The sequence below is a fragment of the Solea senegalensis genome, linkage group LG20 (assembly GCF_019176455.1).
Source record: "Solea senegalensis isolate Sse05_10M linkage group LG20, IFAPA_SoseM_1, whole genome shotgun sequence".
In the NCBI taxonomy this organism is placed as follows: domain Eukaryota; kingdom Metazoa; phylum Chordata; class Actinopteri; order Pleuronectiformes; family Soleidae; genus Solea; species Solea senegalensis.
The window spans coordinates 9,062,967-9,079,444 of NC_058039.1; the positions used below are offsets into that span (position 1 = coordinate 9,062,967).

The 16,478-nt window shown below is 40.6% G+C and overlaps 1 protein-coding gene across 5 annotated transcripts in view; it reads right to left on the reverse strand.

The window, feature by feature from the left end:
* Nucleotides 1-3,762: 3,762 nt before the first annotated feature.
* Nucleotides 3,763-16,478, reverse strand: part of ccser2a (coiled-coil serine-rich protein 2a) — a 48,888-nt gene continuing 36,172 nt past the window's right edge. For 3 of the 5 annotated variants that reach the window (XM_044052773.1, XM_044052775.1, XM_044052774.1), the window contains exon 10: nt 3,763-6,838. In XM_044052773.1, coding sequence (XP_043908708.1) covers nt 6,179-6,838 — 660 coding nt within the window. In that variant the 3' untranslated portion in view covers nt 3,763-6,178. Of the gene's footprint in view, nt 6,839-10,223; nt 10,264-11,475; nt 11,561-16,478 lie in introns of all 5 variants that reach the window. The other 2 variants (XM_044052776.1, XM_044052777.1) reach the window with 2 other exon arrangements.

Consider the following 16,478-nt stretch of genomic DNA (forward strand, 5'->3'; position numbering starts at 1 on the left):
ATGAACACTTCTGTCAGATCTTTGGTTCAACCTTTACTTGTGCCTCACGTTACTTCCAAGAAAGAATAAAAAGTGAAATCAAAGAAGGTACTGTAAAAACGTAAAAGTAGCATTTCACTCCAGTCTAAAAATGTTTCTAGCATCAATAACCAGCGTCCTATAAAGTGCTTCAGATCATAGATTTCTATTGGCTTTCTATTTTTTTTTTATTTGCATATAAGGGTACTAAAAATATAATGTATAGCTTTCCCTCAACCGTTATGCTTCATACAATATTGCACAGTACCTCAGACTGGAGATGATGAATACAGCTGCATTATGGCTCGTGCTTCATCTGCTAACAGTTAGAATGTCAAGGCTGCAAACACAAATGACAAGAGTAACATCTTGAATGGTGGATTGGGAGCTGCTGTTAATCGTTCATTAAGCCGTTCGACCAAATCTGCTGCTGTTGGACAACAAATACATAAAACCACAAGTCCTTTGTGTATTTTCAAGCTTCGGATTTGACTTTAACCATCATCAGGAGCAGGTAGAGGTGGCTAAGCAGTACCTGCTCCTGGTGGATGATATCAAACCATTTCAAACTGCATTTTGCCACTTTGACTTTTAGCTTTAAAGTTGATATTTGAACATGTTGCATTCAGCAGATACATATGTATATATATGTATATATATATGTAGCAGGATTATTATCATTCATTTACAGTTTCTTTATTATTCGATGACCTCTTCGGGTTTCTTGCAGGTCGTGAGAGTGTGTATGCGGAGTTAAGGAGTTAAGTTGCTCTATTGTCCTGCTCAGCTGATAATTAGCAATAATTTGATCATAAGCACACCAGGCCAGTTTCTCCATCTCTCTCTCTCTCTCTCCAAAGCTCCTCGTGCATGCACAAACACAAACTCACTCATCCACACGTTCAACCTCACCACTGACTTAGTGATTCAAAAATAAATAATAAAATAAATCACTTGAGTGACTGAAGCTTGCGTGGACTTGCTGTCCTTGTTAAAAGCGTGGGCCCCTCCGTTTTAGTTTTTCAAAGCGACATGCACAAGGTTTAGTTTGATATAAAATTGCACACCGTAGGCCGTAGTCCGACTAAGGAGGGCAATCGGACAACTTGCCGAGTCCGAGTATACATGTGGAGAAAAAAATCTATTGGCTGCGTACATGTGACTCCGCCGCTGTATGTGTCTGTAAGTAAGTGCGTATCCTGTTGACAGTTACGTCCTTTTACAGGGAACGGTGAGAGGGATCGTGTTGTGGGACTGTATGTTTCATACCTGCCGTACACGTCTCTTTGTCAGTCCAAAAGCGGTTCTTCTCCACAACTTTCACTCTCACCGATGCAATCATCTTGTACGTTCTTTTCCGGCAACAGTGCTGCAGTTTATACGTCGTCTCCTCCTACTTCCAGTTCAAAGACTGGGGAGGACATTTTGGTGCATGTGCATAACGCCAACGCCGACTCCAGTCTGACTAAGCACATACACACAGGAGTAATCTCACTATGAATTGCATTATCTCGAGACTGTTGCATTAACTCGAGACTGTTCACTGTCCTCGCTCCCAAATGGTGGAACGATCTCCCCATCGACATCCGGACAGCTGAAAGCCTCCACATCTTCCGCCGCCGACTAAAAACACATTTCTTCCGACTCTACCTCGACTAAGACGACAACAACAACAAAAAAAACAACTTGTACATTGCACTTATGACTAGCACTTCTTAGTTTGATCTACTTGAAGCTCTTACTTACTTCTAGCTCTTATTTGTACCCAAATGTTTAAATGCACTTTTGTAAGTTGCTTTGGATAAAAGTGTCTGCTAAATGACATGTAATGTAATGTAATGTAATTATCCAGGTATGTTAGTCCGACTCAGACTAGCTCAATTTTAGTTGGACTAACGTGTTCACATGACATTAAGAAATCAATTTCTTGTCTTAGTCTGACTAAATCTGACTTTTAACCTGCATTCAGACTGTTTTAAAACCATGTACAGCAAAATAAAATGAAACGAATGAAGTCTGATTCAAACCACATTTAGAGGCATTTTGGGACTGAAATCAGATTCCTGCAGATGCTCTGGCTGATCAAAGCAGACATCAAATTGTCTTTTCGTAACAAACAACATCAAAACTGGTGATGGAAATGCTGCATCCCTCACTGCACAGTGACGCGGGCTGTGACTGATGCACAGAACATTGCTATATACGCATACAGGTTTTCTCTTGTGCAGTGGAGGAGTTCTGCATCGAGAGCAGCTGTTTGGAGAGTGAGACGATGCACCTCAGGTTTTTCCTGCATCCTTGTTTGACAGCCACATCACAAACATAAGTACGACATAGGTATGAATGCATGAAAACAAAAGCAACCCAGTGTGAACAGGTTGGTTAGGTCTGGTCACACAAATCAGATTTGATCACTCTGCCTGAAAAGATCAGATTTAGGAGAGAAAAAAATCTAATTTGCCTGCAGTCTAAACATTGCCTTTTGAGTCAAGAATATTGGTTGTTATGCATCACTGAACTGCAAAAGAAAATACTTCTTCGACAGATTATTGTACAATAAGTGCCAGAGTGCAGTTCTGCAGCATTCTGAGTAATAATACAGAGCAGCACGGTCCTTTGGTAACTCTTTTACCTGCTGTATTATGCAGCTTTGATAAAGTGAATTCAGAGCCTGTATTAGAATTGATCCAAGTCGATGCAGAGGGTTTTCAGCCCAGTTGTGGTTGTTTTGTTACAGCACAGCGAGCAAGACAGATTGTCTTGACTGCTAAACTGAGAAGAGACATTGATTTGGGGATGGGGGGATACAGCACAGGGATAGAAGGATGGCATTGGCCCCCTTTCCCTGGCATGGGTCTGCTCTTGGCCTGTGGGCATTCACATCTCTGTCTCTCTCTCTCTCTCTCTCTCACACACACATATACACACACTTCCATGAATGAACCAGTGGCAACCAGAGGTGTGACAAAAAGACAAACACACACAAGCACACACACTCACAGGCAACATTGATTTCCTGTTTGGCATTACTAAGCAGTGAGTGACACAGCAGAGGGAATTGGGGCATTCACTGGACAACAATGCACACAAACAAACTATGCTATGTATTCTGTCACCCTCTCCTCTCCTCTCACACACACCTTCACACAAACTTCTCGTCTCTTTCCTGTTTCTCCAACTTAATGTTTCTCCTGCGCGCCGTTCTCATCTCCATTTCTGTTTCCAACTCCATTTAAATATTTTTTGGTTGTTGTTAATGTTTGGACTTTTTCCCTTTTCCTTTTTTTTTGTTTTGGCTTTACAGAACAGTAACGACTAACTGCCCGGACGGTTTGGCACAATATTGAGCCACATAACGAGTAAACATGTTTTATCAGCCACATGGATCCACACTGGGAAAACACACAGACACAAGCCCTCTGCCTCTTTCCAGGTTAATCTGGAGACAGCCATCTTCTTTTTTTGGCTACAGTGGACAGATAAATCAATGTGTACTAGGAGAGCTCATTTGTGAGAGCAACCAAAACAACACACACTTTGGTAAAAAATTCAAGGTGTGTGTGTGCATACGTGCGTGCGTGCGTGTGTAAGTTGCTACACTTATGTTGGTAGTGGGAAGAAGTGTGAAGTGATGTGTGTGTCTCTTTGAGTTTTGTCAGTGTATGTGCGTCTGTGTAGCTTGTGTCCAAATGTGTGATATATATAAAAAATATATGTGCGTGCATGTGTGTATGTGTGTGTATGTGTGTGTGTGTGTGTGTGTGTGTGTGTGTGTGTGTGTGTTTCTCTCTGTCTATACAGGGTGCATTATTGTGCGCAGCAGACCGGACAGTGCCGGAGGCGTGCACCAAGCGGTCATGCGGTTTGACAGAGAAGAGAGCAGAGTTGCTGTCAAAGGGCTTTTTTTTTTCTTCTTTTTTTAAACACACTGCTGCTCTCCGATAGGGGACATTTCGGAGCGTTTCACTACAAACGGGCTCCGCAAAGGAGAGATAAACCCAATTTTACAAAACTCCAAGTGAAACACCTGTAAAGCCCTAAAGGCTCCCTACCTGAAAATATCCCACTAATACCTTTGATGTTCCCAAAGTGATGTGCAAGAGAGCGAGAGACGGGGGGAAGGTCGATGGCTCAGATACACACACACACACACAGACACACAAGGAAGCAGCCACATATATGTCTGTCAATTGTGAAGTGAGTCATGTGAGGAGGAGTTTTTTTTAATTAATCAAATTATTACTATTTTGCAGGACAATAACAATGTGGTAATAGAATAATAATATGTATTATTCATTAGGGAGATAATATTATTGTAATACTACCTTATTCATATAACAATTATGAAGTAAAAGCTTGCAGAAAAGGAGGATGAATTATAACTGAATAATATGGTAATTATCAATTTTGATTCACAAACACTTTCAGGTGAAGGTATTACACTGACGGTAGCCTACAGTAAATTCAAATGACTTCTTATAAACACCATTAACGTTGTAATTACCATGTTGGAAAAACACATTAGTGATGATAAAATTACGAAATTATTAACAGACTATTATGAGGTTTTTTTTTCTCCCTCAAATCAGATCAAGGGTCACTTTAATGATGAAATGCAGCAGCTAATGTGACCAACTTCTAAAGTTCTCAGCACTTCTGGAACAGATGTATTTGTAGCGGATTCACGTGAAATTTCTTACATCCCCCAGATGATGTGTCTGTGTTACGATCATCTACTAAGGCAACTCATTATCCAGAGAGATACTAAATGAGCCTGGTTGCATGCTGTCTGCTCTTTCATCAAGGTTCCTGTTACTCCTCACCATTTTCCATCTAAAGAAACACAAAATAACCCTGAAATAATAACCGACCCTTCAAAGTGTAAGAGTACTTTGTGTGTCTGTGCATGAGTGTCCCTCATGAGTGAGTCTACATTGTACCTGAGCTTATATAAGTGTGTGAGTGCTTTATCCCACTGCTCTTTTCTACATTATGAAAGCCAGTTTTTCACTTGTGTACGGTTTCTCCTAATTGTATCTGCAGCACCGGCATGATATTGTTTTTTATAGACCCATATTTCATCTGACTCAAAATTGCACAGAAGGTCTACGACCGCTTTTGCTTATATGTGCAGGGTTCAAAGTTTGACTGAGGATGGAAGCGTAGCAGACTAAACATAAAAAACATACTGTATATGCAGCAACAGCGTGGGCACTCTGTCCCTCGCCTCTGTCTCATCTCTCACACTCACACCCACTTTCATACAAACATAATTTAATTTCTGAAGTGACAGCTTCAGAGAGCTTTGTGATATTTGCTTTTCGGTCTACAGCCCCAATTTTACTTCCACCGTTATTTTACCTTGCTTTTCCTTTCCTTTCTCTACCACTCCCTGTTTTTGCCCCATCCTCCCCTGGGCCTTCTACTACACTGAAAAAGTTCACGTTCGTGTCATTTCAGTGTTTAAAATCAAACGCTTGTGTGTGTCAGAGGTCACAGATGTGTGAGAACTGAAGTTATACTTTAAAATGTGTTAATAGCCAGCAGGTACTACACATGAATACAAAAGTCTGACTAATGTTTTTTTTTTTTGCACAAGCCGTATTCAGGAGCATGTGCAAAGCGAGTTAAATGAAGCTTTGCATTAGTTCATGCAGGGCATGTTAGTCATGTGCCCTAGCTGTAATCAGACTGCCAGCTGACCACAATCTGTCAGTCATGCTGCAATCACAGCCACTCTCACACACACTCACTTGCTACCCCAATGCTGCCACTGGCAAAGCTCTGCCGCCACTACCCCAGTTTACACCCCTCTGCAATAAATGGTATAATTATGCCTGGACATTTTTTGGGCATTGTAGTGAAGTTCCAATCCTGTTGCATTATGTACCCTAATCCCTCAGTTGTGCTGAATTTATGAAAGCGAATTTAGATGGTGCTGTACAACAGCCACAAAAACAATAACATTGACCCCGGACAGTCACTATGGATTATGAGCACAGTGTATGTTTCTCAGACATGCACAAGATAAAACAGTAATGCTTTTATCTTGGCTAGGTCAAAATGGGGATGAGATTTATTCTATGTTTGAGTTTTGATGAGTGGATTTATGCTTCCTATGGAATCTTTGCCTTGGGGACACATGATTGGCTCAAAGTGATTAAGAACTTGTCTGACCCAGGGTCTTTGAGTCTTTGCACCGTGGATCTTTGCAAGGGTCTGATGCTCTGTGAGGCTGAAGCAGTGAAGTGCGACGTAGACTTGGAGGCTGCACCTGGGGTCCAGAGTTGAAGCAAGGAAGGCCTCGAAATGGGGGGGGCAGCTGCTTGGTATGGTTCGGAAAAGGCCCTGAAGAGGAGCCCAGCTTTGGAGAGGCAAAGTTACCAGTGAACCCTGGCTTGAGTGCGGGGAGAGACACGTGCTTATGAAGTCGAGGGGGCTGCAGCAGGCGAGGGCAAGACGAACCAGCAGATCTTGGAGAGACAGAGTTCTGCAGCATCACAGCTGGTTCTCTCCCTTCATGCTGTGCTGCAGACCAAGCCACTGGTGCTGGGCTGTCTCTAGCTGTTACCTCCTGTGGAGCCCTAGAGCCTGGAAAGTGTGAGTGGTAGCTTAGACGATTACTCCTCTTGGTGGTGTATGCTGGGGCAGTCATATCTGAAATAAGGCCTTCAAGAGGATGGTCAGCATTTGCACAAGTCCTTTCCTCTGACCTGGTCCTTGTGACATCACTGTGGCCCTCGGTGGGGGGAATTTTTATTATTCTTCCCTGGTGGAGGTGCTCGCTGGGGCAGGGACTGTAAGGCTGTAGTACTTGAGGCTGCAGAAAAAGAGAAAGAGATATCAATAAGATAAAAAAAAGAAAAAGTATAAAGCCTCAATGGGTGTTAGTGGACAATGAGTAAGGACTCATTTCCCTTTCGATGTAAGAAAAACTGATTTTTTTTTAAAAAACATTTTCATGGTGTCTTTGATGACCATTGAAAGCAGGAATTTGAAAAAATAAAAACCTTTTGCACCTCCGAATGAAATTCTGAATCAACATTCAACATCCAACATTCTGCCTTTCTTTGACTTGTTTATTTACTCCTTAATATCACAGCATGTCTCTCTGCTAGTCACTCAAACAACAGGAAGGGCAAAGTAAGAGGAAGCTGGGATTCAGCGCTTGCGGTGGGAACAAGCAGTGCAGAATAACCTTGCCATGTTAGTGTCTCAAATCTACTGATGTCTTTGAGTCATTCTGCCTTCCCTGCTGATAAGAGGCTTAAAAAACATTCTGAGAGCATGCTGAGCACTTAACTGTGTGAATTTAGACCAACCGAGGAGTTGTCCTCCACTAGGGGACATTCAGTGCTGTACTGTAAACACACCTGTTCAGTCAAATATAACACTTCATCAACAATTACTGTCAGTGAGGCTTACACTGTTCCAATATTTCTGTGTCGATTAACAGCTGAGCCAACATAATGCACTATGTTTCAAAAGACAATCTCTCATTATGACTTCAAAGTGTTCGCATCTGTTTCATCACTCCTGCATTCAATTGGTTTAGTCTGTCATGATATACAGCATCTCCACATTCCCTTTCTAAAACCCTCTTAGTTTAAAGACTCCACAATTTTAGTGTAGTATACGGCAGGAGTATTCTAAATTTTTTTTCTAAGCCATATTTCTTGGCTAATGGAAAAAATATCTGGCTAACTGCTTTCTTAGTCCACCCAATCAGTCAGGATTGAGTTGTTTAGATAAGGGTAAACATATTGAATTTGACATAAATATCTTAGAGCCACACAGTAGTTATTACACGGTAGTAAGTTAGTTAGTTAGTTTAGTTGGTCAGTAGAGCACATGGCGAGCACATGGCTAGCACTGGTTAGCACTCAAAGCAAGAAGGTTGCTGGTCCCGGGCCTTTCTATGTCAAAGTCAAAGTCAGCTTTATTGTCAATTCTTCACATGTACCAGACATACAAAGAATCGAGAGGACGTTTCTCTTTCGCCCGCGGTGAAAACAGTTTAAGTGCAAAGGCACAACAGATGGACAGACATTTCCTAATACTAAAACTAAAATACTAAAATTACTAAAGATTGGAGTTTGCATGCCCATGTGTGCATAGATTTTCTCCGGGTTCTCCAGTTTCTTCCCACATGTCCAAAAACATGCAGAGGTTAATGCTGGCCCTGTGTTGGACTGGCAACCTGTCCAGGGTGTACCCCGCCTTCCGTCCCTATGTCATCTGGGATTGGCACCAGCAGCTCCACAACCCTCATGTGGAGGATAAAGTGGTGGATGGATGGATGAATACCTTATCCAGTATAGAAGTACATTTGCCCCTTGGGAATAAATAAAGTTTTCTGAATCAGAATTTTGCAAAATCTAACAATTGCAGCATAAATAAAAAAAAGTTAAGGTTATTTCTTCTGTTAGCACTACGCAATTTTTGACTTTTTAAGTTTTAGAAATCAAGGTCATTTTCAATGGATGTCAATTTGAGCATAACCTAAAGGATCTAAATCCACTTTGAATTGTCTAAAGCTACTGAAAAGAATTAACTTAAGTTTCATCAGAAACACGCCCACAGAGGGAGTGAAATCATCTCAGAGGATGTGGGTATATAGTCAAGCAGGTCAGGCAGTTCTGCCGCTTTCTTCCAGCAGTTGGCTGTGCTGTGAGTGGGAGTAAATGTCCGAGGCCACAGCTCCATCTCCTGGTCCCTTGCCACAATGCCTCCACTGTCCTGTTACAAAACCCTCAACCACCTTTCAGTGTTTTTCAAAGAAGAAAACACATTGAAGATTAATTTAACAAACACAAACCCAGGTTATCAAGTTTAGCCTTCATAAGCAGCATCTCTTTCTAGCATTTCTCTTGTGATTCAAACTTAAAAACTCTCAGCTTCACAAGAGCTTCAATCAAAATTCAAGAAAAACAGCTTTGATTTACCAAAGCAAATCAAAGCAGCATCATTTAGCAGGTGGATGGAATTATGATGATGATCCTGAATTACTGTTTTGTTCCAGTCTCATTCACAACAGGACAAGAACATACTAAAATGTTGTCGGTACAGACCTATTTGTATTTTCAGTTTAAATAATCTGGAGCAAAATTGTACTTTGTAAAATGTGTAACAATTAAAATGATTGCATATATTTGTAAGTACTCAAGCCAGAAGAATCCTCTTACAATGATGAGCAATATGCAGATGCTCTACATACTCTGATAGATGGACTTTTAAATCACCTAGATATGATGACACGACCACTACCACCTGCAAATCATGCAGATGCTAATAACTAATGGCAGTCATTCTCTTTGTAAGCTCATTCCCGCACTGCAAGGACATAAATAGCAACGCTCTGTAATGATGGCACAGAAAATCACTACCATGGCAATGTCAGGAGCCCCTGACAGACGCTCTCACCATAAAACATAATATGAGATCGGATAAGCAACATGCAAGACCATGAAAAAGATGTAAATAAACCTTTTGACATATGCAAGAAGACAATTGAATTGCAGCACATAAACAGGTGACTAGTAACAATATGGTTGCACTCCATTTTAAAGCACGATTAGACTTCATACTATCGTTTAATACAGGTGGTTGTGAAAATGGCCATTTGGATTGTGATTGAAATTAGGCTGTAGAGAGAGAGTGTGACAGCAGAGGATGTGAGATTACTTAGATTTGTCTTGTGTTTGTTGTTGCTCACTGCCGTTAATAGTGCAGTTAAGATGAAGGCGGCTGCTTAGGATAGCAGTAATGTGCATCCATGTCGAATAGTACAAGCTGTTTAAAAAAAAACAAAAAAAACCACTATTCCTTTCAATACACATTATCCAAATTTTTCCAGATGGAGGCTTCAATAAAATAAAATAAAATAAAATACAGGAAAACAAATCCACACAGAGATTTACCAATACATGCAGAGCAGTACTATTTAATAGAACTGCACAAATGAAGAAGTGAAATTGAAGAACAAAAACCAAAAAAATGATCAAGGTAGAGGTAGAGGTCGTTAATTAAGAAAACCCAGCCAAAGTTAAAAGAAGAAATACCCAAAACCCAATGCAGAGCATGCAAACCCAGATGTCAAGGGTCATGCTTGAGTCATTTCCACATGACACCACAGCTCAGCGTGCAGGAGTTCAGGATGGTGGGGGCAGCAAGTCCACTTCATGTTAAAGAAAGGATTACTGTACCACGCTGTGTCAGTGAAGTACTGCACTAGGTGCTCCACTCCTTGCCATTGTGCGAGTGAGGCAAAGGTACAAGAGGGAGAACAAGGGAGATTGATTTTCAGGTTTTTTTGAGTGTGCACAGAGATTAGGGAGCGAGAGAGAGGTTAGAGGTCGGAGAGAGAAAAGGAGAAAGCACAGACACAGACTGACACTTAAAAACAAAATTGAATCCGTAATTAAAATGCAGCACATGCTTGCAAAAATTTCACACATCGTCACATCAAATAAATCTAGTTAATGCAAAATGTTATTTCTACTAACTCCATTAAAGAAGACCTGTGTAAAAATGTTTTACCTATTTATTCTTTAATCTAACACTGGCAATATCTATCTAAAGACCTTGGTACTGGCATGAACTCTGCTGGTTTGTTTACAGACAGAGCTCACAGTAGGGGGTCAGAGAAGTAGTGGATTATCCAGTAGTACAAAAATACACTTGTTTTCCTCCCATACGTCCTTTCTCATCTTAGTTTCAATATGAGTGCCAATTGGAATTTAGAATGTTTTAGTGTTATTACCTCTTTCTTCCCACCCTTTTCCTCCTACTGTACAGATCTTCTTTTCAATTAAACCATGTTATTTACTGAGGAAACTTTTGACGAAATGCTGGGCAGCTGTCAAACATTTTTTTTCAAAATAGTATAAAAATACAAGATCACTTGATATTGAAGTAACCTGAGTGTTAAAAAACAAAGCTGAACCCTATGGGAATATCAGAAGAGCACAGCGTGGGATCTTCTTATTTTGTTTTGTTTTGTTGTTGTTTTTTGCTTTTGACTCTCCCACCTTGTATGCCCACCTTCTAAAGTCTGTTTAATAACTTAAGCTCTCTTTTATGTGCCTCACCTATACTACTTCATCAGCACAGTGTAATGCAGAGGCTTTGTTGCAAGATTCACTGGGATTAAGTGCACTTGCTGTAAATGCAGTGGGATTGTTTCTATCATCCCATCTTTCTTAACAGCATCAAACCTTTGGTCACCCTAAGAGTGGTGTAAAGTTTACTCTTCACATTGTGTTGTGAAACGTCCTCTGATAGATGGACTGTTATATCACCAGCACACTGTATGATGACAATACTGTGAACTATGGTGGAAGTGAAGGGACAGTTGACAAAGATAAGAAGATGACACCAAGAAACAGACTAGACTCCCTGGCTATGTTGTGTTGTGTAAAGATGGCGAGGAGACTGCAAAGAATGTTAGTGACTCACTCTGTCTGCGCTGGGGCATGCTGGCACGGGTCAAGCCCTGGTGCTGTGCCTGCCACGGGGACAGCAGAGGGGTGGGCAACAAACCCTACGCAGAGGAAAAAACACAAGGTACAAAAGGCATGATGCACCAGAGCACACAGAGAAGCAAGCTCACACAGGAAAACCACACTCCCAGGCATAAATACTGGACATTGTTAATGACATATCCTGGTTAACACAGCACACAAAAACATACACAAGCAGACATACATCGACACACAGAGAGCAAATAAACCATGTGAGCTACAAAACTACAAAAACACAAGAGGTTATGACATGAGGAAAAACATGCACACATGGAATTGAGTATTTTTATGAGAAAACAAATTTATATCAAGACGATTCTTTCCACAACATCTGTCACTGTTCCTTACTCTGTTCAACAGATACTACTGTATTAGCTATTAGCATATACTAATGACCCTTTTAAACATCTGACTTCATTCATCGTTTTGATGTTTCTTTCTGGGTCACTGTAGAAACTGTGATTTCCATTACCATCCATCAGTGTAGCGCACACCATCGTAGGTAGAGCAAAAGACAGTGATAATGGAAAGGTAAATAGCTTTCACAGGTGAGCTAACCTGTGAAACAGCACAGCCAAGGGATGACACCATCCCTACTTGTGAAAATAATGCATCCATAAATACTGCAGACAATATGCTGGGTTTCTCTGATTTCTCTTTGGTCTTTTATCAAAAGATGTTTATGTTTATCCACTCAAGGAAATACAGACTGTGACAGCTGGAGTCACCACTTGTTGGTCAACAACATCATGACTGGTAAATTGCACTCCGCCGTCTACTTTCTCATTTTACACATCTGAAATTCTACACAAAAATACGTAACTAAGAGAATACAAGTCTTTCAATTAAAGGTCCAACATTTACAGGGCAGAAACTGAAAACATTCAGTTTCAAAAATCAGATGCACAAACCAACAAGAAAGATGGAGGTAAACCGAGAGAGTGGAAAAGGGAATTGTGAAATAATGTTTACATCCTTTCTGGTATGTGGAGACTTGAAAAAGGGAGGGGTCAGTTTTTTTGCACTCTGCAGTCTCACCATTACATGTCACTAAATACTACACACTGGACCTTTAGTACAGCACATACTGTTGTGTTAAGTAAGTCCTTGCCCCTATTTAGTGAGGGGACAGCAGAGCTGTCAAGTTAAGCAGACAGACCTCCTCTCACATTCTACCATATTACAAAAGAAAGACATACTGATTTTGTAAGAGGACGAAATAAACAGATACAGAATATAACGTGAAGGTGGTAAATTCCCAGCTAGTCCAACCCAGACTCTTTTAGAGCCCTCCTACTGAGACTGCGGGAGGGGAAAGGAATGAGTTTTCCTGATCTGCTCTTGCCCATGTCCTTCCTTGAACATCAACAACTGTTTCAGCAGGAGGTCTTGGCAGAAGTCTCCTGTTGAGGCTTCATTTGCAGTGAGAAAAAACCTTCAGCAATGAGAAAAAGAGAGGGTCTTTTGTAGGGCTCTCAAATGATCCTGACAGAGTCTGGCAGCTTTATTATACCTCCAGAGCAGCTTAGCCTGTCAATTTTTTAAAAAAGTTTCCCATCGTTTCCCAGCGCTGTAAAGGCTCTCCCAGGGCCGAGAGAGCTTCACAAGGACAAGGACATAAGAAATTTAAGAAATATAAGTTTTTGAGTTTTTATTTTTTTATTTTCTATCATTAGTACCCGGGTTCAAAGGTGGTTAATCGTACTCTTGCTCGGTTTCTCTGGGAATAAAAACTGTTCACCCTTGGAAAGCAAACTCTACCTAGCTGTATCCTTCTGGATTGTTGTGCCTGCACAATGGGAACAGCCTTAACCACCCACACAGTACACGCTTCTGGTAAAATAATAAAAAAAAAACATTGAATCAATAGTTGTTTTGTGGTCAGGGTCAAACAACGGGAGGAATATAAGAGGACTTAAAGATGTAATATGTAAGATTTCTTCATTAAAATATCAAAAAAGAAAAGAAAGACAAAACCAATACGACATGTTTTTGAGTAGAGTATTTACATAAGCCAGAAAGGTTCCGGAACTCTAAATCCATAGAAATTTGTTAATACGTTTATAAGGACCTTTTAATTTTGATCGTCTTTTAAAGATGTCATGCGCTTTGTTGTCTCTAGTATATCCTCCCGGGCAAACCACATGAAATGTCAGAGTAAGGAAAGAAATATGTGGTATTACTAGTTAGCCAGCGTGTTGTATTTTTCACTTCAGGGTGTGTTTGTCACTGAATTTGCAGCGTGTTCTGCTGCTGAAGCTATAAACACACAGGGGAAACAAATGAGACAACAAATTTACAATTCCCACAATCCCACGCTGCTTTCCAATGTCATCCAAGTCTTTTGGTATTGTTTTGATTGAGAGTGGCAGAAATTACATACTATATGTTTCAAATCTACTTGCTTTCTGCTGTGGCAGAAAAGCTAATATGAGGTTCAGCTCTGGATGTAAAAAAAATATATATGATGCAACAAAACAATAAACAACAAACAACACCATGTAATTGTGTTATATGTATAATTCTTCTCCGTTCTCTGAGTAAATTGCACTCTCAGCATGTTTAAAACTATTTGCATCTGTGAAGAGACCCAAAGGTAAAGGGTTAAACTGGGTTAAGTGGGACAAGAATTTAAAAGTTGTTCTTGTTGATCCTACAACCTTTTTCGACAGTATTTACAAGAAACCAAGATTACATGTTCCCAAAACAGACTCTCTGTGTGAATCCTTTTATCTACTACATAGAGTTGCCTGCAGCTAATGCTCAGGTCTGACAACAACGTCTTACTCCACTAAGTTTGGCAAATTTAATCCTCACCTGTCCAAAATTACTCTGCCGTGTGAGAATGAATTGATGGGCCAGTGTGTGTGTGTGTGTGTGTGTTTCGGAAGGTGTATCTGTGATGCAAAAGGGCAGACTTGAGAGGATGTGGGTGGAGAGGTAATGACAGGAGTTGAGGGAGGAAAAGTTGTTCTTTCAACCAACAGCTTAACACTGATCAATCCTCCCGTCTATCGCTCTGCTGTCCTCTCTTTCTCTGTGCGTGTTTGTGTGTGTGTGTGTTAGTATTGATCTAATTACATGTTACGTATAAGGAGAGATGAGATGTCAAAGAGAGAATGAGAAAAACAAAAAACATAGCGAAACAAAGATATCACTGAAGCAAGAAAGAAAAGAGCGAGAAAGCAGGAGTGATTAAAAGACACAAGAGGTATGAGAGGAGAGAGAGAGAGATTAAGATAGGGGATATGTGAAATGCATAGAGGGAGTGGGAGTAGAGCTCTAATTACCCTCTCTGTCTATTACTGATGAAACACTGCCTATTGTGTTGCTTTTGTCTCACTGCTGCTGCTCATCTGCGTGTTTGTTTATCTGGGTTATTAACAAGGTCGGCTCCCCAGTCCTCAGTCTGCTGAACTCAGTGTTCACTCACAATGAATGTGTGTTGACACATGTGGTAGTTTGTGCACACACAGACACCTATATGCACACACACACAGGTTTGCTATTCCTCTTAGGACAATGCATTGACTTCCATTCATTCAGACAGTCTTTATCCCCGTCCTTAAGCACAGCCAGTTAATGCCTAACGCAAACCTTCACCAAACCACAGTTCAAATCTAACCCTAAACTTAACCAGTTCCTCAGAAATGAGGTTCTGCCTCATTGGGACCAGGTTTTGGTCTCCATGAGGACAAAAATCAGTGGTTATGCCAGCAAAGGTCCTAAAGAGGTAAGAAATACAAGTACACACACACACACAGAACAAAAAAACAGATGAACAGAAATGCAAGGCTGAACAGTTTTATACTGTGTTACATCGAGTATTACTCAAATCATACCATTCATGTTTTATTTGTTCGCAAAATGAAGATGGGGACAAAAAGGTATGCTCCTGTGATTGCTCAGGGGAGCTTTTCAAGAAGATTATTTCATACAAGTGACATTTAGGCGGTTTGATGTGTCGCTCATTCCGTGCATCTCACTGTGAAAAATTGTGTCCAATAATTCTCTGCATGTTGTACACTGACCATAACATCATTTTTTTTTCCCATGGCAGGCGTTTGGACTTAAAATTGGATTGTAAGCAGATTAAGAAAGGGGAAGCTGTAGGAAGTGGTGCCCACAGTAGTTGGTCAGGATGTGTTGCCAAAGCATTCAGACTGTGAGACGTTAGGAGACAAGCACATCCCTGGCGTCCACAAACAGTTAAATATGTTAAAAACAACAAAAAAACAAACCCCCACAATGTTTTGAAATCTAAGACCAAAAAGCACAGCAATGAATGATTCCCCTGAGAAGCAAGAGTCAAACTGTATTGTAATGTACAAACTGACTTTACATCAGAAAGATGTCAACTTTTTCTGGAGTCAATGGTCAAGTTGGCAAGACTCAATTCTCAATCTCCAAGGGCCATGTTGTATACTTCATCCTCTGGGCTACTGATAAGGAAACTTCATAGAAGCTATCAAAAGCTAAAGAGCTAAAAAAGGATTATAGCTTCTAACCTGTGACACTGAAATTATTCTCCATGGATACGTCCAACTTCGCACTCAGAGAAAGAGGAGCTACTTCAACACTTCGACACAGCAGGACTTTAATTGTAAGGGGATTAATCACTCAAAAAGAAGGAGGAAAAGGAAAGATAGGATGTATGTGTGTGCATGTGTGTGTTGGAGGGAGGAGTACTGAAAGTTACGGAAGGAAAAAACTTAAATAATATTGGCGTTTGAAATGGCAAGGTTTAGAAAAGGAATAGCCAGAGAGCCAAACTGGCAGTACAAAGAGTGTTTGGGAAAATATGAGAAGCATAAGTGAAGCCTTGCTTGAAGAACACATTGAGCTCAAGGTGCTATACCTGTCAGTGTGAGAGAAAAGCTTTGATACTGTTTAAAAGTAAGAAACGGTTCAGGAAGAAGCATTTCGCTTCTCTCCGTT